The following is a 27,083-nucleotide window of genomic DNA, read 5'->3' as shown; positions in this document are numbered from 1 at the left end:
TGGATCCTGTACACAAAAGCTATAGTGGCAATCTGATTTACATTAGGTTAATGATTTACATTAACCTAATTCATATAATTATATTAACCTAATTCATATAATTGCCACATTAATATAGTGGCAATACATTTTAGCTGTATAAAATTGTAGGTTATACGCATAATTAAATACAAAGATCTTTCTTATTCAGCACAGGTTCTCTTCTCTAATATAGTATAATTAAGCTATATTAAACCCATCTGTCAATACCTAACCTTACGTCTTACGTTGTCACCACCCCTTCCTCCAGTATTTCAGTCCCTTTCTCGCAGTACTCTTCCTCTCCACTGGATCATTGCAGAAGCTGCTTACTATTACCTGAACTACTTTCCTGCTCTTTCATTTACTCACTCCACAGCTTTCAGTTCAAATACTATTCCCTTTAGGAAAACTCCCCACATTCGGCCATATTGTATTAGTCTTCCGCAACACCATAACCCTCACCTTTAAACTTCGGTCCTATTTTGACTTTATATCGCGTTTGCATTTGTTTGTTTATAATTTCACATAAGCTCCAAAGGAGCACATCTGGGATCCCCGTGGAACCCGCGGCTAGCACCGCGCCTACGCCGTTGAAACAGAAACACATACAACGTGCAGAACCCACCGAGGACCGGAAGTGTTGCGCCCCGGCGCGGTAACAGACTGGCGCACCGGAAATGAACGTTCGCTTCCGGCATCCGGGAGCGAGAATCGCCCGCGAAGGCTGCCGGGAAGCGTGGTTTTTTGAGTGAGCGCTTCTCATCACTTGGAGCCAGTGCGCATGCGCAGCCTCTGTCGGCCTAGGTCGGGAACATGGCCGCGCGGTCCTTGTGGGCGGTCCGGCGGCGGGTGCAGCACCTCTTGGCCTCCACTGCCGCGTCCGATGGCAGGTAAGCCAGCGGAGCAGGCCGTGGGTCGGGGACGTGAGGACAATGCGGGATGAGCGAGCCGCAGGGGCAGTTGTGGACAAAAGGACTCACCAAGCCTCTCGGCCACTCCGATCAGGCGCTCGCCGCCCCATTTTACAGAGCGGCAAACTGAGGCCCACAGCCGCGCTTCATTGCCCGGCGGAGAAGGTGGGAAAACCCGAGGTCACGTCCTCGGAGGCGGGAGATCTCTTCAGCCCCGAACATGGGTTGAACTGGGCAGGTACCTCTCCCGGCCGCTTCCCCGCGGCTGTGGTGTCTGTGGGTAGATGGGACCCTCTCCCCGACTCCTGTGTGACTCCGGCCGCCCCTTCCCCGTGTTCCGGGCTTCGCTTCACCTTCAGGAAAAGGAGGGCTTGGCATTGGTGTCCCCCCCAACCGCCCTTTCCCCTGCCTTTGGGGGTCTGTGAAGTTCCAGGTGCTGTTTTTATCTATGGGCTGCGGCCGTTTTTATTGATCACTTATGCCGATGGTAGAACTATGGGCAATTTTTTGTATTAGTCCCGGTTTAATTGAGGAAACTGAGGTTTGGAAAAGTTGAGTAACTTCTCGGAATACTATTCCAGACGGGAAACCATTCAGGGCTCCAGAATCGGCGCTTGTAATTAGGAAGCAATGTTAATTATTCTCAGGAACAACTCCCTGTGGACTACTTCTTCCTCGGAATGAAGGAAATGGCTGAGTATGTGGGTGGGTCAGGTTGGACCTCTGAAATGTAAATTAATCCGCGGGGGAATCCGAAAATTTACTGTCTGCAAAGCTATTTGTCATCTTTTTATCTTCACACACCTGACCCGGCAAGCACCCCGCCCTAACACCTGGGTGAGAGGTTGCATTCGGGCCTTTTTCAAACTTTGTGGCAGTTTGTGGTGTGGGGAAGTGACCAGGAGAAAAATGGCTCCTCCTGATAAAATGCACCCCCACTCCAGTTCTGCAGGGATTGCCACAACTCCCCTCTCTTCCAGGACTTGAGGTCTGGCCACCTCCTCTCTATTGAATAAATATGGTTTGTTAGGGGTTTACGAGGAAGAAGTTATTTCATGTGTATAATCTGACACCAGTGGATTCAGGCCTGGTCTGGAAAGTCTGGGAATATGAAAGTCTTGCCTTATACTAGCTGTTCCCTCTTCCCTTTCTTGAAGCAAAACTCCTTTACCCTCTTTGAACCTTTGCTCGGATGTCACCTCAATGAGCACTCCTCAGTCTATGCCAGTTTATGTGAGTAAACCATTTTTAAAGAGCTTTTTTGTACTCACAGATTGATTTTCTTGATAATTTTACTTATCGTCAAATGACGAGGATCCAGGAGGTGTATTGGAAACCTCATTGAAGAAAAGGTCAGAGGTGCTGCAATCCTAGATCTACAAACTAGCCCCGACTCCAAATTTCCTCCTATATAAACTGAATGCAATGGCAAACATTTTAGCTGTATAAAATTGTAGGTTATACGTATAATTAAATACAAAGATCTTCCTTACTCACCTGTTTATAATTCACAGTCCATAACATATAGTGTTTTATGCATATTTAGTTGACTTGATTTTGCATATAGGTGAGTTACCATCTCAGAATTTTTCTTATTCAGCACAGGTTCTCTTCTCTAAAAGCCTTACAGTTTACAATCAAGAAGATTTAGGATTCTAGATCTAACTTCAGTTTGATAAAGTCCCTGTCCTGGGCTTTATTTTCCCCAACTATAAAATCAAGGATTGAACCAGCTTTATGGCTTTGTGTTTTGAATTCCCCCAACTGATAAATGCCCCCACTGAATCTGAGTATCAGAACTTGGTTTCTTCTTGATAATTTTTGTGTCCCCATTTCTGGCTATTTCTGCTGCCTGGTGCCAGTATCCTGGCTCCATAGAATACTAGCTATGTGATCCTGAACAAGTCTTAAGCCTCGCTGAGCCTCAGTTTTCTCATCTGTACAATAGGAATGATCATAGTACTTATCTCACACATTGTTATGAAATGAAAAGATGATTTAAGTAAAATCTTGAAAACAGTCTGTAGTGCTTAGTAAGCATTTTATAATTGTTCATATTGTTACTGTGACTGAAAACACTTGTCTTGAGTTCAGTCTGGAAACTTCCAGTCTCCGAACTCCGTTGTAACTGTTGGCTGTTTATGATGGCATTTCTTCATTATGCGCTGTCTCCCTCCTACTTCAGGGGCTGTCTGCATCCTTTCAGCACTGCCACCCAGAGAACTGCGGGTGAGGACTGCAGTTCTGAGGATCCTCCTGATGAGCTTGGGCCCTCTCTTGCAGAAAGAGCCTTAAAGCTAAAAGCTGTTAGACTGGAGAAGGAAGTCCAGGATTTAACCGTGAGTAGATTTTATATTATGGGCTCTTCACATTCTCTCTCTGGTTAAATATCCAAGTAAAGTTTTTTATGTCAATTATCACTGACTAAGGATAGCAATCTCTTTCAATTCCCTATTTTGTTACAGTATTTAGATATTTTATATTTTGGTAGCTTCAGAGGAGGTACACGGCCTGGCATGTGATTGACAATAAATATTTGTTGAATGACAGGTTATTTATCATTATACTCTACTGATCATACTACATTTGGCATACTGCTCCCAGTACTGGGTTGACAAACACACTTTGGTGAAGATAGATATTAGAGTAATTGCAAAGCAAGACTAACATGGTAAGGAGGTTGGAAAGCATGTTCTATGACAGCATTTAAAGGAACCAGGGATTATAAAAATGAAAGAGACAAAGACTAAAGAGACTAAAGTAACTGCCTTCAAATAGATGACACATTTTTTTAAATGTACTTTTGTTTGTCTTAGAGTTCAATTCAGTGAACAAAAGTTGGACAGTGATAATGTTGGCTGAATGTGAAAAAGAAAGCTTTTTCTCAAGATGAGCTTGAAAACTGTTGATATGTTCAAGCTAGCAGGCTAAATGACAGCTTTTCAGGGCTTCTATAAAGAAAGAGTAGGTTCCTGCTTTGACTGGGCATTTGGAGTAACTGATAAAAGATTCCTACAATTTCTTTTTTTTTTCTTTTTTTAAATTAAAAACCTGTCACAAGGCTAAAATTTGTAAAGTATGCAAAAACATTCTTTCCTACCAAAAAAGCATTTGTTTTCTCATCATATTAACTTTGCTTTTGATGGTCAGGTGAGATACCAGAGAGCTCTAGCTGATGGTGAAAACATAAGAAGGCGAACCCAGAGATGTGTAGAAGATGCCAAGATATTTGGTGAGAGATTTATTCACAATAAAGAGTACCTTTAACTTTAAGGCTACTTACCAACAGTTCTGCAAACTGAACATAGTGAGAACACATCTGAGTCCTTAACTGATCCCTACCCTACCCTTCCATTATTACCATAGGCTCTCATGCTGCTTTTGGGGAATGTTGTCAAGTGAACCATTTACTAAAATAACGCTTGTCTTTAGTTTGACCAAACCTTCCTTATTTCCTTTTCAAGCATTACATTTAGCACTCTAGTGCTCATACAAACAATTGTGTTTAACTCATTAACAAGTGAATCATTAAGATGGTCAGAGAAGAATCCATAAAACAGACACATTGGCCATCAGGACTGCTGAAACTTGCTTCATAGTAGCAAAATTGGTCTATCCAGTGCAATACTCAATTGTATCTCCACCAAACTATATTTACGAGTATGGACAAGAATTATTTGCATTATTCTCAGTATTCTACAACTTGCTAAATTATAAAGTAACTCAGAGACAAAAGCTTGGACCATATGGAAGCAGATAACCCTGGAAGCTGTGCTAGATCACATTAATTTCTCTTTGGTCCATTTCAAAGTCTTTCAGAAATTTTTCTCTACATGCATCTTGTTCCAAATGTGTTCATAACAGTGTTAGTTGAGTAACAGGGCTTCAAAGGTAAAGGGCAAATCTGTGATTATTTGCTGTACTCACAATTTATTAGGTAACATTATACTTTCACTATACATAGAAGGAAGTGCCTGAAGGGCCCTTGGATTCTATCTATTCCAGTCTTCTTTTATAGATAAGATGACAAAAGTGAACTTGTGATAGATATAGACTGAGTTCATTATCTCCTGACCCCTAACCTATTATTCTTTCCTATTTAGCCAGTCCTCAAAATAAACCATTCTTTTGACTCACCTTTAGCATGGTCTTTTGTCAACTAATTTTTTATTATTGCCTCCCATGAAATGCTAATGTCTTGTCCCCATTGAGAATGCATGCCTCAACATAACTGAGACAGGCAGAAATTTTCAAAATTTACATAACTCGGTGCTAAAAATGAATAGTAACAAAAATACAAGAAGCATAAAAATGGTTTTAAAGGACTGATTCCTGAGCCCATTATACATAGTCTTTCCTAGTTCTTGGGTTCTACATCTGCCTACCATCCTAGTAGGCTTCCTAGTCATGTGCCTTCCAAGAGAAACTGGCTTGTCAGTTGGGTTGATGATGATCCCTGAGTCCTGTGTGGCAATCTTCCCACTTCCTGGTGTGGCCAGTACACTAGTCACCTCTCTGGGCCTTCCCCAGACTCCACCCCCAAAGGCAGAGTGGTTTCCTCATAAACACTAAAAGTGTCTGGTTTCTCCGTAGGAATTCAGAGCTTCTGTAAGGACTTGGTAGAGCTGGCAGACATTTTGGAGAAGACTACAGAGAGCATTTCTGAGGAAACAGAGCCTGGGGACCAGAAGCTCAGCCTGGAGAAGATCTTCCGAGGATTGTCGCTTTTAGAAGCAAAGCTGAAAAGTGTGTTTGCCAAGCATGGCCTGGAGAAGATGACCCCCATTGGTGACAAATACGACCCACATGAGCATGAACTCATCTGTCATGTGCCGGCTGGTGTTGGGGTGCAGCCTGGCACGGTGGCATTAGTAAGGCAAGACGGCTACAAGCTTCATGGCCGCACCATTAGACTTGCCCGGGTGGAAGTGGCAGTGGAGTCTCAGAGAAGACTGTGAATGGGCCATGAGGAACTGAATGTCCTTCAGAGTGCAGCCACTTGTGTTTCCTTTATTTATTAAACTAGGTTTGTATTGTACATGAGCTACTTCATGTGATCTTTTTGGGTTTAGTCATATTGGCTTTCTTTCTAAGACACTCTGTTGATTTACTGTGACCTGTTTGGTCTGTCTCATCAGGAGTCTTGCCATTGGGCATTTGAACAACGTGACAAGTGTTCCTATGGCCTTTATCAAAATATGTTAAAATTATCTTTGCATTTGTACTCTGATGACTTTCAATCCAAAATCTTTTTAAAAGTTGGAAATGAATATATGTTTACGTATTTTCAACTGAATATTCCTTTTTAATAGTCCCCATCACAGGAATTGTATAGGATCTTGTATTTTGTGGGGGAAAGGATTGGTTCAACATTTGGGTACTTAGATGATAAAGCTTTATAGTTGTATGAATTTAGATCATTTGGGTTAATTTTTATATACATAGATTTTCAGACTTTACCTTTTTAAATTTTATTTTCCTTTAAGCCATTTTTGTCCTTAAAGTTCCTGCCAGGTAGACATTATATTCACACTCATTCTTTTTCTGATTCCCATTTATAAGGGCTAAAGACCCAGGCAACACTTGGAAGGCAGGGAACATTGAGAAATTAAGATACCCAGTTCCCTTTATGTCACATGTATGCAAACGTATCACCCCTTTAATGTATTGACTTCCTAGAGTTAATGAGCCTATATGTTTATTTGTTATTCTTTCAGTCTTGCTTCTTATAACTGGTGTTCCATAAAATGTGTTCAATGTATGAGTTAGTGAATGGATGATACATCAGACTTGAGAAAGGAGGTCACTTATGGCTATTTTAATGCTAGAAGAGGCCTTAATTATAAACTAATTTCACCCTTTCCACTTTTTCTGGCATATGAACACAGTGTTTTTAGAATTGGACTCAAAAAAAATTCTCTAAAACTAGTGAACTAAATTTCACTGAGAACTCAAATAAGGAACAACTAGATAACTTCAATCATTTAAGATTTAACAGCTCTTTAATGAACATGCAGAGATGTTCCCAGCGGACAATTAAGTGTTAGCTGTTCAGATTGCATAGGTTTAGGGTTGTTGTTTTTTTCCCTTCATTGTTTTAATTGCGTAGGTTTAGGTTTAAGTTAATTACCCATAAAATAAATCCATTTCTACTGGAACTCTGTGACTGCTTCCAGTGGAATGGTAAAAGTTCCTCTTAGACATACATAATTCTAGGACACTACACAGACTTATATCAATAGAGCCATCGCCTATGAGCCCTACCATCTCTATCAGACTTAGACACTTTAAAAAAGAATGCATGCTCTTAAAATGCAAACAAAACACTGGTGGTAAGATTTTAAAACCAGAACCTCTTAGCATCCTGCTAAGTGCATAGTATAAATTTAATGAGCATTCAGATTTCACAATAGGAATTTGTCTTTGTTTTGGCCTGTGTTCCTTTGAGATTGACAGATGGTGACAATAAGAAAATAAGCCAATTATATTTATTCATGTGCCCTTGGATTACAGGCTATCATTACCAGTGAATTAAAATAACCGTAATTTTAGGTATGGAATGTTCTGATTACTTGAAGAGTTTTCTAATATTCCTTGTAAGCTCCTGTTTTAGTAGTTTGAGAATAATTTTAAATTCTTTTCTTATTTAGTAGTTTTGTGGACTTAAAAGTGTAAATTTAGAAAATGGAGCTAGTACGAATCTCAAGTTGAAGGGCTTTTGAGAGCCAGAGCAGCATAATCAAGCATAGGCTTGGTAGGTATATACCTGAACATAAATCCCAGCTCAGTCGTCATAACCCTTTGGCCCCATTCATCTCACCCTTCTGAGCCTGCTTCCTTATTTGTAAAAATGGTTATAATCTTCTCACAGTATTGTGAGGATTAAATGAAATGTGTAAATTGCCTATTTTAGTAGGCCCTCAAATATTTATTTTTATTGTTTTTTACTATGCACATTGTTTTTCCTGTTTTTATAGCTGCCTAAAGTCTAGGGAAAGGGGAATACTGGTTGAGAGGTACTTAACTATTCAAACTTACAAGCTAATCAGAGTGATGTATTTTTCTTCCAGCTTCTGGTTGTTTTGGGGTTTGGTTTTGTGTGGAGTTGTTTTTTTTTTTAAACCATAATGCAAGAAATCCACATTTCTTAGACTGATTGAGCAAGAAAATTGTGTTGGTGCTCTGAATCATTTTCACCTTGATGGTAATGTGAAAAGACATTGGCTTGCAGTGGATATGGGACGAAACTTTGGCTCATGTAAAGAAGGGGTCTTGGTGTTTTGGTACTTGGATTCTAGCGGATTTTCCCCACTGCCGTAAAGGAACCAGTCAGTACAATACTGATGTAACTTTGGTGCTTTCATGGCAAAGGATTTGCTAAGTGAAGAAAGGCTCTTAAACACTAAAACAAAATCAAAGAGGGAAAACTAAGGATGATATATGATATTCAGAAATAACAAATAAAACCCAACTTGAAATAACTGCAATTCACATGTGTAGTGTCTTTGTTTGACTAATTCATATTGTTCATTGATATGCTGTGGCCACTTCAGTGACTGTGACCCACCGTGTTTGGTGCTCAGTGGCGGTACCTTGAGATTTCACAGCAGCCCAGCCAAATGGATGCAGTGAAGGCCTTCCCCAGCCTCCCCTGGTGTTGAAGTCTTGTCTGTTTTTATAGCTCCTTGACCTGCTGCTTTCTGATTCCTTTGTATTTTTTAGATCTAGACTCCTGTTTTTGCCTTCCTCTCTAGAATTGCCTTATTTTCTCATGCTTGCTTCTTGGTTGTAATTGTCTTGTCTGCTCTAAACACTTAACTTGAACTGCTGGATGTTTTACCATCCTCAACCAGATTACTAACACGTGACCTTGTCCTTCCCAACCTCTGCCTGGCCTTGTTTTTACCTCTGCTCAGCTGACTTCCACCTCCCCAGCCTCCTGGCTGAGTGGCTTTCTTTGGAGCCAGCCTTTCCTGCAGTGTGGCCTTTCGTTTTCATTCTTCTGCACACCCTGACTCCAGGATTTGTTGTTTCCCATATTCCCAGTGTTAGTCGGTAAGTAAATTCTAGTTCCTATGTACTCATAAACTTTGTCCACATCTTAATTTCACAGTGGAGGTTTTAAAACATGAAAACCTGGTTCCAAGTTTCCTTGAATTTGAACTTTGTGATTGACCAATAGAATGTAGTTTCTCAACACAAACCTTCCGTCTCTGGATGGTCACTCTTAGAAGCCAGCCACCAAACCAAGAGCAAGCTGAAGCAGTCTGTGGGGTAGAACTGAGGGCCTAGCTAAGCTGGCCCAACCCAACTGACAGCCAGCACCATCTTGCCAGCCATCTTGAAAGTGGGTCCTTCAGCCTCACCGGACACCACATGGGACAGAGATGACCTGATCTCACAGCCCTGCCCAAAGTGCGGGTTTGGGACAAATAACTTACTTTTAGCCACTATGTTTTGGGGTAGTTTGTTATGCAGCAGTAGATAACTGATAGAGCCACCCAACCTCATCCCCAGTCTCACTAGTTGTTTTAACACCCCTGCTTCTAGAATCATGCCTCTGCTTTCCTCGTACAGCTTTTTTGAACTCGGCCTACAACTTTGATGCGCTCACACTGCCAATGTGATGTTAGGATTGGAAGAACTTCATAACAGAAGAAAACACAGCTCTAGATTCTAGAGTTTTCAAGGACCCTGAAATTACAAGCAGAGTGAAGAAGTTGTTTTAAAGTTAATATGATTTACCCTACAAAAAACCTACACCATTAAGTCAGCACAGAAAAGAGCTTTGCTCAAAAAAAATTTAAGGAATTTTTTGTCTTTGGAAGTAAACTTAAAAGATTTTGCATTCTGACACAAACATAGCCAAAGTTTTGGGGTGTTTTTTTGTGGAGTTTTATATATATATATATATATATATATATATATATATATATATATAAATGTTTGTTTATTCATCTACCACTTTACTAGTAATCCAGTTTGGCCCTCTTAAGACACAAAGCTAGTTTAGGACCTCGGCTATAAGCTCCATTACTATTCTCTGAATCCCTTCAATTTCTTCTCTTAGCCATAATCTAACAATAAACATGGATTTTACTTATTTATCCCCAATTTTATTTCCTGCTAGAGGAAATCTGTCTTTCAGTGTGGCAAACTATCCACACTGACTAGTCTAGTTTTCTTAGAGGGTGAAAATGGAGGTTTATCCCTTCCTTTTTACCTTTCCTTCACTGAGTGGATGAAATCCTTCCCTTTAGTTTGTTTTGTTTTTAAGTAGAAGGCTTAGCGACTAACTATGTAGAAACTGCAAGTAAACGTAACAGCAGTATCAGAAGCATATACAGAGGGTAACCCTGGCTGCATGCTTGATCAGCAATTTCCAGCATTTGCAAACACTACCAAGCATTTTCACATTCCTTGTGTCACGTGATTATCACAACCACCTAGGAAGGTTGAGCAGGGAAACTGAGACACAGAGGAGGCACATTACAGAGCTAGTACCTCTCAGAGGTGGACTTGAACCGAAGTCGTCTAAGCTTTAGTTCTTCCTCTTCCACCAATCTTCCCGCAGCAGGACCCAGGTCCTGATGCTGAGCACCCGAAAGTGCACACCTGGATAAGCCAACCAATGACGAGCCCAGATCCAGGAGGCGGGACGGGGAAGCTGCCAATGACAGAGCCTGCCCGAGAGAGATGCAGCCTGTGCCCGAGAGGGACGGCTGCTCGTCCAATGAGAGGCTGTGAGCCGAGGGGCTGGAAGGCGGGACGGCCCATGTCGCTCCCGGGCGGGGCGGTGAGCCCAGCACCAGCGCGAGCACCGGACCCCGGCGCGCTGCCCCCGTCGCCGCCCGCCATGGCCCGCGCCGCTCGCTTCCTCGCCGCGCTGGCCGCGCTCCTCGCCGCCGCCGCTACAGGCGGAGACGCCGGGCCTAGTAAAATCGGTGCGGGAAGGACGCGATGGGGTGCTGAGCTGGGGAGGGCTGCGCGGGAAAAGGGTTCTCAGCCGGCAGCCTCTGGGTGGGGGATGGGGAAGGCAGCTGGGCGATGGAGGGGTCCCCGGGAGAGGAGCTGGGTGGGGAGGAGGCGAGGGATTGCGACTGGGCGCGGAAGGGGATCGCAGCAGGCAAGGTGCTGCTGCGGAGGGTGGCATGGGCATGTGTCGAGGCTATCTGGGGTGGAAAAGGGGCTTGGGCAGGACTGGCCAGTGATCTCACCGAAAAATTCCGAAACAGTGAGCATCTGCCATGGAGCAGGCTCTTTGTCAAGTGCCCCCGATAACAGAGGTCAGGGTATGAGAGACTGGCATGCACAAAGGCTGATTGAAGGCCTGGGTAGCAGGCACGGCACTCCTAGTTCCTGCAGAAGAAAACTGCACAATACCGGGAAGTTAGTGCTAAGGCTATGAGTACCCTGCTATAGAGGAAGGGCGCTTCACCCCAGCCTCTGATGGCTCTGGGGGGGCCCTGGGGCGCTTCTGGAAGCAGCACCTAAACCAGGCCTCTGGGAGAGTAGGAGACAGCCCTAGTGGAGACAGAGCCCAGGGTAGGTCTACTGGAGATTTGCTGAGTGACAGACTGGGGAACTTTTTAATAGCAGTCATTTTATAGTATTTGTGTGTGTTGTGTTTTGTGGGTTTTGCCTGTTTCCCCCCCATCCCCCATTATTTTATTTTGAAAAATTTCGAATGTCCACTGACGTTGAAAGAATTTCACAGTGATCATCCCTCTACCCACCACCTGGTTCCTGCCATTACCAGACTGCTACTCTACTTGCCTTATCACATACCTGTCCACATCCATGAGCCCATCTGACATGTTAATGGATTTCAAAATAAACTGCAGGCATCAGGACGCTTTGCTAAGCACTTCATCATGCATGTCATTGACTAGCTTTCCATATTTGTTCACAGTTTTTTTTCCTCTTAACGATTGTCATTTTAACTCAACATGACTCAAAAGATTGTCATGTCCCTCACGGAAAACTTCCATAGGTTGGCAGAGGTGGTGGACTTCTGGTGTGGGGGAGTAGGAGCCCCCACTCCACTCTTCTTCCTTCTGTGTGCCCCACTTGGCAGGGAGGGATGTCCCATGGGAGCACCACACACTTAGGGTCAGTGCAGTGCTAAGGCGTCTTGGGTTACAAAGCCACAGCTCAGGCCACAAAGGGTTAAGACAGACCGAAGCATGTCAGAAATCAATTTGGGACCGAGAGTTTGGGGTTTTCTAAAGAAAGACTCTTGAGGGCCAGCATGGCCAAAGAAGACCTTGTGGAGAAGGTGGGTTTTGAGCCAGGCTCTGAAGAATGGGGAAGAGTTAGGCAGGCAGTATCTGGAGGTGCTGGGCACTCTTCCTTCTCTTGGGAATGGACAACAGAGCAGGACACCCACTGACCACTGGGTCAGTGGCCTCCTCCCAGCACTATTGTTCCTGGCAATGCGAAGCTTGCTGCCTGCTTCGTTCCAGCTGGCCCTGCCTACCTTGCCCCAGGGGTCATCTAAAGCAGGACACTTGGCAATGCCCGGCTGCCCTGTGGCTTCCTGATTGTCCTCAGCTCTCTGACAGGAGCCTCCGTCCACCCTTGGTGGTTTGAACTCTACCCACACCATAATGAGGAGCTTCCTGTTAGCGTGGCTTAACCCTCAGACTGCTGCAGGGTCACATCTGAACCCCTCGGTGTGGCGTTGGACCCTTTAAGTCCCCTGTAGTTCCACACGCTGCCCTGCTCACGCTCTTCTCTCTGTGGAGAATGTGTTTCTGCTCACGGGCTTCCAGGTTGTCCTCCAGAGTCCCAACCAAGCGACCCTTCTCCTGTGAATCCTGTGTCTCCCCACCCCCGGGCAGGACTCATTGCTTCCTCCTCAGGATTCCCTGGAACCCTGTTGTCGCCCTTAGTCACACATTATCGTAGCTGCTTGTGCATGAGTCTGTCTGCCCCTCTCTGCCTGGGCTCAGGAGGACAGAGGCCCTGTCTGATTCATCGTGTGCCCCAGAGAGTGGGTGTCAGTTCATGGGTGTTGAGTGAGCCAGGTGTTCTGCTTCCCTCTGACCCTTGGGCAGCTTCCAGGCCTTGTGATACCGGTTTCTCTGGAAGAGTGGACAGTTTGGGGCTCTGTTGCAAATGGAGGGGAGGGGAGCACACTGGTTTAAAACGGTTAGTGGCATTCTTGGAAGTGGCTTTGTCAACACCGAGGAGGGGGAAGTGGTTTGGTTTGTTTTCTCAAGGTACAACAAATACTTAATGGACTCTCCTGCCTGCCAGGCTCTGGGGGCAGAGTGACCTGCTCTCAGTCCTCAAACAGAGCATTTGAGCAGAACGTGCCAAGGACCAGGCCAGGGGTCAAGACAGTGTGACGCGGAAATATGCCGGAGGGACACCTGACTCGTCAGGTGGGCCAGGCAAGCCAGGCAGTGGCATGAGGGCCCTAGAAGCCAGCGAGGCAGAGGGTGACAGCGCATTCCTGGTAAAGGGAGCAATGCAGTCAAAGGCAGAGGCACGAGAGAGCAAAGTCACGTGCTCCACAGAGATAAGGGTTGCAAGGGTGGGGCAGGGGATGGAATAAGTAAGTGGAGGCCAGATGATAAAGAGCCTTGCCTTTTTGCCTACTGGACAGGAGCTGGTGGTTTCAGGGTCCACCGTAGGTCTAGGAAGGACAAATCACACCAGATTTATCTTATTTTCTTCTTGACTAGAGTTACTAGCTGGACTGTCAGATGAGAGGATCAGATACAATGTGGGTCCGGTGTCAGGCCAGTTCCGTAGCTTCAGAGCTGCCTTACTGTCCTCTCACAGTCCTGTTTTAAATTCGTATCTAGCTTAGTATCTATCTGGATGGTGGTTCCCAGTAGCACCTCACAGCCCTGATAAAAAACGGTGAGATGTTTTTTATCAGTGACTTGAATAAGAATACTGATGGCGTGTGAACCAAGTTTTCGAAGGGAAGAGGTGTAGGACACACAAGGGATGATAAGACGCAAAAAGACCTCCAAGAGCTGAAACTTTGTAACAAGAGCCTAAACTGGAATAAAGTCCCCTATACGCTTCTGAGCAACCCATCACAGGGTGCTTTCCAGTCTTGGCCAAGACAGATAAAGAAACGATGTGTCAGGTAATAGGTTGGACTAGACCAAGGGTTGGCTGACTTCTTCAGGAAAGGGTCAGAGAGTAAATATTTTAGACTTTGCAGGCCTTATAGTCTCTGTTGCAACTACTCAACTCTGCCTCACAGGCAAGCAGCCAGAGACAAGCTAAAGAACAGGTTTGGCTGCGTTCCAATAAAACTGTTTGCAGAAAAACAGGCATCTGCATAGATTTCACCCATGAGCTCTAGTTTGCCAAACCTTGGGTTAAAGAATGGTTTCCAAACACTGTTCTACCTAATAGTACCAGTCAGTGACCAAGTTTTCTTTTCTTTTTTTAAAAAAAAATATATTTTATTGATTTTTTACAGAAAGGAAGGGAGAGGGATAGAGAGTTAGAAACATCGATGAGAGAGAAACATCGATCAGCTGCCTCCTGCACACCCCCCACTGGGGATGTGCCCGCAACCAAGGTACATGCCCTTGACCGGAATCAAACCCGGGACCCCTCAGTCCACAGGCTGACGCTCTATCCACTGAGCCAAACCGGCCAGGGCGTGACCAGGTTTTCATAGTGAAATAAAAAAATAGGGACAATGTAATGGGTTTTTTATCAAACTAAATTTATTCTCTTTAAGTGATCATCCTGAAATTTAAGGTCCCTGCTTTTTTGCTGCTAATGTGTGTGTGTTTTTTTCTTCTTTTTACAAAGTGAGGGTTACAGTAGTTGGCAGTTTTCATATTGTCCTTTGCTCTTGAGTATTCGCTTTACTAACAACTAGTCCGCAGATGGCCTTTCTGAGGTTCTAACCCTCTGCAAGTGCCTGGGAACCCCTGGCCCAGGAGGCCGTGAGGGTGTGTCCTGCAGTCTCATGCCCATATTCTGTCTCTCTCCTTGCCTGCCTCCCGGGCCTGCTGGCAGCCGTGGTTGGAGCTGGAATCGGGGGCTCTGCCGTGACGCATTTCCTACAGCAGCATTTCGGCCCCCGGGTGCAGATCGACGTGTTTGAGAAGGGGACGGTGGGTGGCCGCTTGGCCACCATCTCGGTCAACAAGCAGCACTATGAGAGCGGGGCCGCCTCCTTCCACTCCCTGAGCCTGCACATGCAGGACTTCGTCAAGCACCTGGGTGAGTGCACCGCCCTGGGGCTCCATCGCCCAGCCCCTAGGGCTGGCAGCAGCCATCAGGCCCTTCCCATATTGCCCACCCCTGATGGTCAAGGCCAGAAGGTCATGGAGCCCAATCTCCTCATTTTACAGATGGAGCAGCTGAGACCAGAGAGGGGAAGGAACTTGCCTGAGGTTACCCAGTGAGTTAGTTGCAGAGCCGGGATTACAACTCAGGTTTGACTCCCAGGCCAGTTTCTTTCCCTTCCAATTTGCTGCCTCTTCATAATCATAATCGTAATGGCTTGCACCTGCTGTGTGCTTGCCAGGTACCTGGCATCCTTGTAGGTGGTACGTAGACATTACCTCTAATCCTCCCTACCAGCCTGCAAGATGGGGTCATAGCTCCTCCTGCGGAAATTGAAGCTCAGAAAATGTATGCACCTCGGCTAAGGCCATGCAGCTAATAAGTGAGAGAGCTGGGATTGAACCCCAGCGGCATCGATCAAAACCACAAAAACGTATACTGTTCGATGCAGAAATTCCACTTCTCAGAAGTGATATTTGCACATGTGCAATGAGGCAGACACATACAGTTATCATCACAGCATTGTTTAGAATAGCAAAAGGTGGAAAATACCCTACCTGCCCACCCACTGGGATCTGAGATTAAATAATTATTGTTTAAGTATATAGACTGGTCAGCCAGATGAGGGCGTCCTTTACGTCCAGGCATAGGACGATCTCCAAGACATAGCATGTCGGTAAAGTACAGAACAGTGTATAGAATGTGGGGGGAGAGGGAGAACTCAGAAATATACACTTTTATAAGTATTTGCACAAAAAATCTCTGGAAGGATGCTGAACAAAGATGCTGGTGACTCAGAGACGGGAATGGGAGGGTGAAGACAAAAAACCTGTGACTTGGGACAGGTCCTTTAACCTGTAAGCCTCGGTTTCCACATCTCTGACACCTGTGCTGCCTCTTCCTGGACCATGAGAGGACGGAGTGAGATACACATGTGCCTGTGCTCTGCAAGCTGTAGAGCGTGGTGGTTACAAGGAGCTGAGACTCTTCCCGTGTGGTCTTGGTGCCCAGGGCTGCCATCCCAGAGCTGTCCACCCCCGACATTCAGGATGGCACCTGAATTTCACTCATGACTGAGTGGATCCCTTTTGGGGGGAAAAAAAAGTAAAATAGTCCATTATTTTAATCTTTATCTCCTTATTGACTAACCAGCTCCAACCTTTCCCCCGTGCATTGGTTGACTGTCTTAAACAAGCAGCACAGATGGATGAACCATAGAGTTCATATTCCCTTGAAGGGAGCCAGTCCATTTGCATCCCGCGGAAAGGCCCCGAATTTCAGCTTCCGGCACCGCTAGGTCTCCTGGGGGGCCCTCTGAAGGGGACCTGAGGGGCTCCTCCTTGTCTCCTCAGGGCTGAAACACCGGCGAGAGGTGGTGGGCAGGAGCGCCATCTTCGGCGGGGAGAATTTCGTGCTGGAGGAGACGGACTGGTACCTGCTGAACCTCTTCCGCCTCTGGTGGCACTACGGCATCAGCTTCCTGCGGCTGCAGATGTGGGTGGAGGAGGTCATGGAGAAGTTCATGAGGTAGGGACAGGGGGACGAGGTGGGCAAGGAACCGGCTTGACTCTACATTGTCCAAAAGGAAAAGGGACCCAGCACCATTCCGTCCAGGCCCCGAGCCAGCACCCAGGGGGAGGAATGTCCTGAGTTGGTATAGGCATGGCCTCTGGTATTATCACGATAGCATCCTCTTTATCTCTGCTAAGCAGGGGTTGTAAACTCAGGCACCTAAAGGGGATATACAGCAGCAGGTGGGAGAGAGCGGGTGGGGTGGGGCACCCTAAAGAGCAAGGCCTTCAGAGGGGGCAGCTGGCACTCTGCTAGCACCAAGTGCGGCCGTGGGGGAATACCTACCTCATGTGGCTAGTTCTTCCAGTTTTTTCAGAAGAAGCTGAAAATCTGGAGTTACATGTGAAATCTCCCAGCTTTTCAATGTATGCAACCCATTCTTCTTCTTAGCCGAAGGAAACATAGCTGTCGGCCGTGTGCAGCCTGCGGGCTGACCCTGACACTGCTATCTCCCAGTTTCCCCACCGCAAACAAACACCTTTCTTCACCCTTCTCTCCTCCTTGGGTCTCAGCCCCTCCCCATCACTTCCAGAGCACAAGGCCGAGTGGCTGTGGTCACTCTGTCCCTTTCTCGCAGTTCACCTGCTTGCCACGCTGGCCCTCCAGCTCTCCTTCAGAGTCCCCCACAAAGGGTCCCCCTGCCCCTGGGCCAGGTACAGAGGCGCTCCTTCCTGTCCCTGGCACTTCTCCCCTCTTTCCTGACGGTGCCTTTTATGGCACCTCCTCCGTATATTCTCCAGGTAGCCCCCAAACGTCATATCCTCACCACTCTCTTATGGTTTTCTCCCTTGTCCATTGTATGCAAACATACAAAGCTGACTTCTCCCTTTTGTGGGAGACACTTCTCCCTGTCAGCCTGTTTCCCCTTCAGTTCCAGACCCACGTTTCTAACTGCTTGACCCACATTTCTAACTGGACACCTCCATCTGGGTATCCCGTTAATAACCAGACTCAACATGTTTACACAGCAGCCCAAGCAGAGGCAACATGTCAAAGGCCAACCCACCCGGAAATCCATCAGCACATGCTCCCTGCGATTGGGGGAGTTATGGAGGGAGGGGCAAGATGCGAGCTTGGGGAGTAGGTGGCAGTCCTGTTAGATCAAGCTAAAGGAGAGGACAGGCTGGGCTAGCAGAGAGGGTGACAATATTGGCATGAGGCAGCTGCCATCGGGCCCCATGTGGTCCTAGAGAGGGGGATGCATCCGTGGGGCGGTGGCCTAGTGCCTGGCAGTCCCAGCTGCGCAAGAGGAGGACTGTGCCCTTGACAGGGAGTGGCTCAGAGAATGTTTGCAGCTGTCATCCAGCAGAGCCACCATGTGAAGCCCGGTCTGATGGGATTCCGAGGCATTTGCCCTTCACTCAGCGCTGTCCCCTTAGGTGGGCCAGGCCCCCCACAGCCAGTGAACAGACTCAGGGGAATGTAACCATGCAGAGGAGGGTGGGTCCCTGCCGGGCCTCCCAGGAGCAGTGGCCCAGTAGCGGGTGGTCTGCCCAAAGGCCTTTCTGCGTAAGGGCTCCCGCTCCGCATCTCTCCCAGGATCTATAAGTACCAGGCCCACGGTTATGCCTTCTCGGGCGTGGAGGAGCTGCTCTACTCGCTGGGGGAGTCCAGCTTCATCAACATGACCCAGCGCTCTGTGGCGGAGTCCCTGCTCCAGGTGGGCGTCACGCAGCGCTTTATCGACGACATCGTCTCTGCCGTCCTGCGGGCCAGCTACGGCCAGTCAGCAGCGATGCCCGCCTTTGCTGGTGAGCCTGTGGCCCTCGGCCTGCCCACCTGCCCTCCCCTGCCCCACAGTGCCCAGCATGGGCTGACTCCCTATAACAACCTCACATCTACCTGGCTCAGTGCAGCTGCCTGAGCACTTAGTGGCCCCGACCCCATTTGATTCTGGCATCGGTCCTCCGAGCTGGCAGGAGATGTATCTACCCCACTTTACAGATGGCAAAAGCGAGGCTCAGATCTCAGGTCCAATGTGTTTCTGCTACTTCTGACTAGGTTAGTTTCAGTAACTACCCAGTGGGCCCCTGGGCCCTGGTATTCATCTACATATTAGCCCACCTAATCTTCCCAGCTCATGACTGGGTCAGTGAGCATGTGCACAACCCACTGTCCTCCAGCACAGGCCACAAGAAGGGACATAACTAAATCTGCCTGCAGAGCCATTGGGCATGTCTTCCCCCAGGCATGGCCACCGTCCGGGCCTTGGAAGATGTGGTAGGATTTTGCTGGGGCCGTGGGAGGATGGAGAGCTGGGGCATTTAAGGCCAAGAAATTGCACAGGCACTTGCTGGCCTCTCCTCCCAGCCTGCTTGGCTGGGCCCTTCTCTCCTCCCGGCCTCATAACATGGCAGGGCCCAGGCTCGGTCCTTGGTCCTCTTCTCACGCGCCCTTGGTGAGCTCAGCCAGTCTCGGGGCGTTAAATTCCACCCACCTGCCTCCTAAGCATGACCTCCAGCCCAGACCTCTCTCCAGAACTGCAGTCTCACATGTCAGCTGCCACCCTCATGTCTCCACTGGGACATTTAATGGCTGTCTCAGAGTCAGCACGGCCGAACCTGAGCTCCCGACCTTTCCTCCTGGAGCCTGCTTCTCCCAACGGGGTTGGTAGTAACTCCTCACGGTTGCTCCTGCCCAAATCTTGACGCATTTCTTTCTCTCACACCCTCCACATGGTGTGTCAAGAAATCTCATTTGCTTTATTTCATCCAGAATCCGGCAGGTTCCCACCACTGCTTCCTCCCTGGTGTAAGCCAGTATCATCCCTCACCTGAATTGCTGCAAGTCTCCCACTGGGTCCGCCCACACCCCCGCCCCTTACAGGCTATTCTCACCACATCTGCTGGATGATCCTTTTAAAACAAAAGACGAGTCGTGTCAGGTCTGCCTGTGAAGCTGCATCAGGGCTCCTGTTTTCCTTCAAGTGAAACCCAAAGTCCTCTCTGTGGCCTCCTAGGCCCTACATGGTCCAGGCCCCACCGCCTCTCCCCACCCGCTCACCCCAGTCCCGCCACTCTGCCCTCCTCACCATGCCTCCATGCTCCTCACCTTAGGGCTTTTGTGTGGCCATCCCTCTGCCTGGAACAATCTTCCCTGAGACGCAGTTGTGCTAAACTCTCTCTCCCCATCATGTCTTTGTGCAGGCGGTGCCTTCTCTTGAAGCTACCCCACCTCCTTGTCTTACCCTGCCTCTTGCCCCCAGCAGCCCCGGTCTCCCTTCCCCTCAGGCATCATCTTCTAGCAGACGATTACACTTACTTATTTTTCTCCCAGTAGAATTTATGCTTCCTGAGGACAGGAATCTCTGTCTCCCTGGTTTACTAATGTGCCCCTAACACTTAGAAAGTGCCTGGACCATTGTAGGCACTCAGCCCATTTTTGGTGAATAAATGAATGAAAAGGTTTGAAATTGACAAGCTCCTTCCCAGTCTTCAGATCCTGCTACGTGTCCCCTCATGGAGCTTCCCTGTTCCCTTTTTAGTATCTTGTGTGTATCCTTCAAAATACAATTCACATACCACACAATTCACCCATTTAAAGTATACAATTGAGTGGTTTTGACTATATTCACAGGTGTGCATCACTACCATTTTGAACATTTTCATTGCCCCCAAAAGAAACCTCATACCTTTAGCTTTAGCTATCAACTCCCCAATACCCCCAGCTCTACAGCCCTAGGCAACCATGAATCTACCTAGTGTTTCTATGGATGTGCCCATTCTGGATAGTCTGTATAAATAGAATCATACAGTCTGTGTTCTTAGGTAGCTGGCTCTTGCATTGAGCATGGTGTTGTCACCTCATAACATTGTACATTTGTTACATTTAATTTTGTGTGTTATGTCTCTCTGTGCCCATGGCTGGGGGGAGTCTTGGCCTGAGAGGGAGGCCAGGTAGGATGGTAGTGGATTCGTCAGCCCTACTTACTGCCCAGTGATTCTGCCCCCTTTCCCCTTTGCCCAGGAGCCATGGCACTAGCGGGGGCCCAAGGCATCCTGTGGTCCGTGGAGGGAGGCAACAAGCTGGTTTGTTCCGGTCTGCTGAAGCTCACCAAGGCCAACGTGATCCATGCCACAGTGACCTCTGTGACCCTGCAGCATACAGGTAAGCAGACAGCAGGGGGCGTGGCCACCCCATTCCTAGACAGTGAACACTTAGGCCTCTTCTGTCCCCAAACTCCAGTTCGATCTGCCTGGGAGGATTCCAAAAAACCAATGGGAAGTCCCAGCCTTGTCAAGTGACACCAGAGGGCACTGTTGTCCCAATTCCAATGTCAAAGCCAGAACACAGTTTCGCATCAATCTAGCTCTATTCATTTGACCACAGTCAGCAGCGGTAGCAGAGCCAGAGCTTGAGTCTCCCGGCTCCCAGTCCAGTGCTTGCCCTGCAGCCACACCTGCATGGAAAGACGACCCCCACCATCTGGACAGCCCAGCCACACCCAGGGGTCTCACACCCTCCATTCTGGGCCCCAGATGAGAGATCGATGGGTAGAAGCCAAGAAATGAGTTGACTTTTGTGCTCTCTTCTCTCCTTCCAGAAGGGAAACCCTTGTACCTGGTCGAGTATGAGAATGAGGCGGGCACTAGCTTCGACTTCTACGACATCGTGGTCATCGCCACCCCCCTGCACCTGGACAACAGCAGCACCATCGCCTTTGAAGGCTTCGACCCGCCCATCGACGTCATCCAGGACTCTTTCCAGCCCACCGTTGTCTCCTTGGTCCACGGCTACCTCAACTCTTCCTACTTCGGGTTCCCTGACCCTAAGCTTTTCCCCTTCGCCAGCATCCTTACCACAGATTTCCCCACTTTCTTCTGTGCCCTGGACAATATCTGTCCCGTCAACATCTCGACCAACTTCCGGCGGAAGCAGCCTCAGGAGGCAGCCGTTTGGCGAGTCCAGTCCCCCAAGCCTCTCCTTCGGTCCCAGCTAAAGACCCTCTTCCGCTCCTATTATTCAGTGCAGACAGCCGAGTGGCAGGCCCACCCCATCCACGGCTCCCGCACCACTCTCCCTCGGTTCGCACTCCACGACCAACTCTTCCACCTCAATGCCCTGGAGTGGGCAGCCAGCTCCGTGGAGGTCATGGCTGTAGCTGCCAAGAACGTGGCCCTGCTCGCTTACAATCGCTGGTACCAGGACCTAGACAAAATTGACCAAAAGGACTTGATGCACAAGGTGAAGACTGAACTCTGAGGGCTCCAGGCGAGCCTGGGAATGTCCATCTCTGCTGAAGATGGATCACCCCCCACAGCAGCCAAGGCTGCGCAAGCCACGCTCGCCTGCCCAGCCTCCTTCTGACCCCTCCCATGTCGAGTGAAATCTCTCCAGTGGGTCCAGGTGACCTGCTCTCTGCCTCTCTATCTTAAGGATTCTTGGAGTGATTGTTCCTTTTTTTTTTAATATATTTTATTGATTTTTTTTACAGAAAGGGAGAGGTATAGAGAGTTAGAAACATCAATGAGAGAGAAACATCGATTCAGCTGCCTCCTGCACACTCCCCACCGGGGATGTGCCCACAACCAAGGTACATGCCCTTGACCGGACCCGAACCTGGGACCCTTCAGTCCGCAGGCCAACGCTCCATCCACTGAGCCAAACCGGCCAGGGCGATTGTTCCTTTTTAAGAGAGAGTAAGAGAAGGGAAGGAAATTCAGACCAGTGTATTCATTTTATTTATTTTTTTAAAGGAAGAAATAAAAGTCCATCTTCTCCAGCAAATTCTGACTGGCTTTTCTAAGTAGGAAACAGAGATAATTATGGGAATGAATAGAAGACAGAGAACTCTGAATCCAGTTTCTTTGTTGTTTCTCACTGCCTATTCCCAAAATGTACCTGTGGCAACACCAACAATGACACAAGCAACCAGATGGTCACAAATCAAGAAGAAGGGAAGATCAGGAAACAGAAGACATGATAATAGCTCCTATTTGCGGAGGGCTTGTTGGATGTGAGGTGCCTGGTTAAGAACTTATTGCCCTGGCCAGGAAGCTCAGTTGGTTAGAGCATCATCCCGATATGCCAGGGTTGTGGGTTTGATCCTGGTCAGGGCACATATAAGAATCAACCAATGAGCGCATAAATAAGTGGAACAACAAATCGATGTTTCCCTCTCTCTCCTTCCCCCTCTCTCTTAAATCAATTTTTAAAAAAAATAACTTATTAGACATCAAGCCTCTCAGCAATACCATTGTTGGAGAGATGGCTGTGGTAGGACCCAGGGAAGAGATGGTTACCCCCGAGGGACAGTCAGGGTAGCTCCAAGCTTCCTGGCAACCACTGGGAAATGGGAAACATACCAGGCCGTAGGAAGAGGAAAACTTCCTTGGCACTTGAAGGAATTGACCAGTCTGTCCATTATGCAGGGGTTGAGGAATGTAACAATGACCTGTCTTGCATGGAGACAAGTCCCTAGATGAGCATACGGCAGTCATACCTGACCCCCAAGCACTGACCCCAGCAGAGTAAAAAAAGAAAAGGTGTTGGGGTGCAGTTCAGAGGTTAACATGATTAGGATGCCCAAGTCCCACCCAGACCTGCTAAATCTGGCTCTGGGGTTGGGCCCAGGAGGACACAACACTGCCAAGGGACACTGATAATGTGGCTAACTTCCCTTTTTTTTTTAATACACTTATTTTAGAGAGGAAGGGAGAGAGATAGAAACATCAATGATGAGAGAGAATCATTGATAGGCTGCCTCCTGCATGTCCCCTACTGGGGATGAAACCCGAAACCCAGGCATATGCCCTTGGCCAGAATTGAACCTGCGACCCTTTAGTCCGCAGGCCAACGCTCTATCTACTGAGCCAAACCGGCTAGGGCTAACTTCCCTTTTTTTTTGAAGAGATGGAGATAAAAGCCCCAAATGAGGAAGTAATTTGCCCAAGGTTTCTTGGTGAGTTCACAGAGTTAAAATCTGGAGCTTCTCCTAATGAATTGAGTTCAGCATGGGGCAAAATCCCCTTCAAGTAGGCAGAGGCCCAAACTGGCTCTGAAGTTTTACCCTGCGGAGGTGATGGCAGTGGTCATTAAAGCGTTGGTGCCTTAAAAGTTAGAGAAACATGCCCTTGGTTACTACAGAAATTTTGAAGTTGACACATCGGTAAGAATGCTTTTGGTTGACGTAGTAGAAAACCAAACTCAGACTGCCTTAAGCAATAAAAGGGTTTTATTGGTTATCATAACAGTCCCAGCTCAGGGCACTGTGCAGTGCCAGCGCCATTACTTCTCTCATGGTCAAGGACGCCTGCCAACAGCTCCCACAGCGAGAGCATCTTCTCCCACGACCCCTGAGCCAAAGTCTGGGCTCTGGGCCAGTTGGGCCCCTGCTGAACCAATTCCTGTGGCCAAGTGAATGCCACATGCTGATTGGCTTAGAACAGTCAGGCCCCACCCCTGGAGCAGAGGTGGTCTCATCCAAACTACAAGGGCCCAGGGGTAGAAAGGGTGTTGGAGAGACGCACAATGTCAGCCACAGGTAGGATGGGGCTGTGACCTTTCCCTTTTCTCAAGTCCAGTGAAATCAGTGTGAAATGGCATCCTTCCATGGTTTATATTTAAAATGGAGATGCCTCGGGCTATCATGGAGTAATGGATGATCATTGGTTTGGGGCCAGAGGACCAAGACCAATAAATTTGTCCCTGATAACCACCCCTTTGTTGCCTCCCTACGGATGTGCACAAAAGAGGCAAACCAGGGCAGTTACATTTGATCCCCGAAGCTGGCATTTGGCTCCATGCCCAGCTTGAGTGCTGTGGAGCTGGCTGCTTCTTCAGAAACTTCCTTTGTCTGGGTACGCAGGCCTGAACAGCTCAGAACCAAACTGGGCCAAAATGCCCCTGCTGCCCACTTCCCCAGGTCCAAACCTGAGAGCTGCATCTCACCACCTTCCCACCTACGAGGAAAGGGCAGAGATCCGTAAGGGAGCATGAGAACCAGGGGGAAACCTTTGCCCCCAGGCTTACCAGGAGCCCCCAGGGACCCACAGCCCTCTGGGAGAAGAGAGAGCTTTTGCAAAGACAAAGAGTCCTATCATCTACCAGATAAAACAGGAAAGAGGTCACACATTCTCAGTCATCCTGGGGGCAGTGGAGTATACATTTAGAACTCAAAGGAACTTCACTCCTAGAGCAGGTGGCTCAAGCAGGATTTCAGCTCTTTGGTGGGAGGAGGGCTGTGGAGGGTTGAGTTGGGGGTGGGTGAAGAACAGTGGGAGGGAGGAGTGCCTTGCTCCTGACCCACCTTTGAAGGAGCAACAGAGGGAGCTAGGGGCAGATCTTGGGCTCCCCTTGAGGCCTCCTTGCATGAATGCATGCATGCATTCATTCACCAAGCCCTGCACCCCTATTTTGAATGTGGCACTGCTAGGTGCTGGGGATGCAGCACTGACGTTGGCAGATGAGGCCCCTATTCTTACGGAGTTGGGGGACTCTCACCAGAGAGTGGAAAGCGGGAGACACATTTAAACTCCAACCAAAGGAGGTTGGGGGCACAGTGTGGACCCAGTTCTGCAAAGGTCCCAAGCTCCCTGCTGCTGCCTTTAAACCAGGAGACTGGGAAGGGCCAGCTGCCCCCCCCCCCCCCACCACCACCACCACCACCAGGCTCACGAGACCAAGCTCCAGATGAGAAACTGACGCCTGGAAAGAGAAAATGCGAACCTCCATATAAAACTAATAAACTAACTGGTGTTCATTGAGGATCCCTGTGTGACTGGTGCTCTGGGAGGAGTCCCACCAGGTGAGGAGTTTCCCCACCCAACCCCTATGCCCAGGGCCCCTGGGGTCTCCTCCCAGGACCAGAGCAACCATCTTGCCTCTCAAATCTTCCCACACCCTCACCCCACAAAAAGGCCCTGGAGGCCCCGGGTCCCTCGTGTGCGGCTCCAGTCTTAAGGCCTGAAGAGCAGGCTGTGGGGGCCTCAGAGACAAGCAACCCCCCAGGGAGGGGACACGGCTGCTGGAGGCATCAGCATGGGCTGGCACAAGAAATCTATTTTCCATGTGTCTGGAGCCAGGCCGAAGCTTCCTGGGGTAATTTTAACCAGTATCCACTCTAGAACGATACCAAAAAAGGTAAGTTACTTACCACCCCAGACAGACACATACCTAACCTAACCGGTGCCCTTTCATGAATTATGGAGCCTTAATACATTCAGAGCTAAAGCTGCTGTAAGCGTTGAAGTGAGAGCAGCCGCGGATTTCTATACTGGCTGATGGCCCTCTTACTGAAACGAACTCTAAAGAGCCAGCTATTCTTACCCTCAGAAACAGCCTGAGCCCCTCAGCTGTCCTGGGGGCAGGAAGGTATTTTTAGACCTGGGAGCAGCTGATTTAGGATTTGGTGCAGGGGCTAGGAGGGCAGGGGGAGGATTGAGTTGCAAGGGGCTGATGGGTGGGTGGGAATTAGCAGCTCGGGGGGAGCTTTCGGGCAAGTCGACCCACACTGCCTTTTTTATCAGTAAAGCGCTTTGATATAAACCAGTGGTTCTCGAAGGGTGGTCCCCGGACCAGCAGCAGGAAACACTGCCTTAGAAATGTGAGGTTCAGCCCCCATGTCGAACCGACCAAATCATTTCAGAACCACTGCGTGTGGGGCCCGGCAATCTGCGCTTTAACCAGCCCTCCGGGTGATTCTCACGCTGGCTAACGTTTCAGAACCACTGCTGTCAGCAAACCATCTCACCAGATCCCCCTGTGGATACGGCTGGAGGAAAGCATGGTCTATGTTGATGCTTCTCAACTCTCGAGTGCAAAGCCAGAGATCCCCAGTCCAGAATAAGTGCATTCCCACACGACCATTTCAGGGGCTCGATGGCCCAGGGTAAAAACCCCTGCCCTTTGGCAGCCCCAAGGCTCCTCTCTGGGTCTAAGGCTGAACCTGCAGAGAATCCGAGTTGAAGGCGACCTTATTCCTCCCAGAGCAGGAATCCGCTCTGCCATATTCTTGAGCGGCTCAGCCTTTGCTGGACCCTCACAGAGACAGGGGAGAGATTGTTTGCAATGGTCCTGCACTTACCTAGGGAGAGTTAACGCTTGGTCACTCCTGCAGACGTTTATGGCAACCACGCTCCAATGACATGACTGAAATAAGCCTTATAAACCCAAATTAAAGGAAGTATGTGACTGTCCGAAATGGTGGAAGTAAATGCAGTATTTTTTTTAATCACCTATTTCAGTGTTGGAGAAGGCTGAGCGATGGGAAGTCCTCCTTTATATTGATCTGAACTCTACCTCCCAGGAACCTCCTACCCCCACCCTGGTTTTGGCTTCAGAGCCACAAGGAGCAAAGCCAAGGTC

General features: G+C 48.2%; 2 protein-coding genes across 4 annotated transcripts; both read left to right on the top strand.

Annotated features, from left to right (window-relative positions):
- The first annotated feature begins 790 nt into the window (after positions 1 to 790).
- On the top strand, positions 791 to 8,419 carry GRPEL2 (GrpE like 2, mitochondrial). 3 transcript variants are annotated; one of them, XM_014463215.2, is made up of 5 exons: positions 791 to 911; positions 2,090 to 2,165; positions 3,118 to 3,271; positions 4,083 to 4,164; positions 5,526 to 8,419. In XM_014463215.2, coding segments are annotated over exons 2-5 (603 nt in total). In that variant the 5' UTR covers positions 791 to 911; positions 2,090 to 2,163; the 3' UTR covers positions 5,891 to 8,419. The 3 variants fall into 3 exon arrangements, with proteins under 3 accessions (XP_014318701.1, XP_006097493.1, XP_014318700.1); XM_014463214.2 differs by having other exon boundaries at positions 812 to 1,097; XM_006097431.3 differs by lacking the exon at positions 2,090 to 2,165 and having other exon boundaries at positions 803 to 911.
- A 2,314-nt stretch (positions 8,420 to 10,733) lies between these two features.
- Positions 10,734 to 22,182, top strand: PCYOX1L (prenylcysteine oxidase 1 like). Its single transcript, XM_006097430.3, has 6 exons — positions 10,734 to 10,876; positions 14,934 to 15,140; positions 16,559 to 16,733; positions 18,318 to 18,529; positions 20,745 to 20,885; positions 21,322 to 22,182. Exons 1-6 carry the CDS (start codon positions 10,789 to 10,791, stop codon positions 21,978 to 21,980), a joined length of 1,482 nt encoding a protein of 493 aa, XP_006097492.1. The 5' UTR covers positions 10,734 to 10,788; the 3' UTR covers positions 21,981 to 22,182.
- Positions 22,183 to 27,083: the final 4,901 nt, after the last annotated feature.

This window comes from Myotis lucifugus, unplaced genomic scaffold (genome assembly GCF_000147115.1).
Source record: "Myotis lucifugus unplaced genomic scaffold, Myoluc2.0 scaffold_202, whole genome shotgun sequence".
In the NCBI taxonomy this organism is placed as follows: domain Eukaryota; kingdom Metazoa; phylum Chordata; class Mammalia; order Chiroptera; family Vespertilionidae; genus Myotis; species Myotis lucifugus.
Note: the sequence above shows the minus strand (reverse complement) of the source record. Positions and strands in the feature narration are given on the sequence as shown.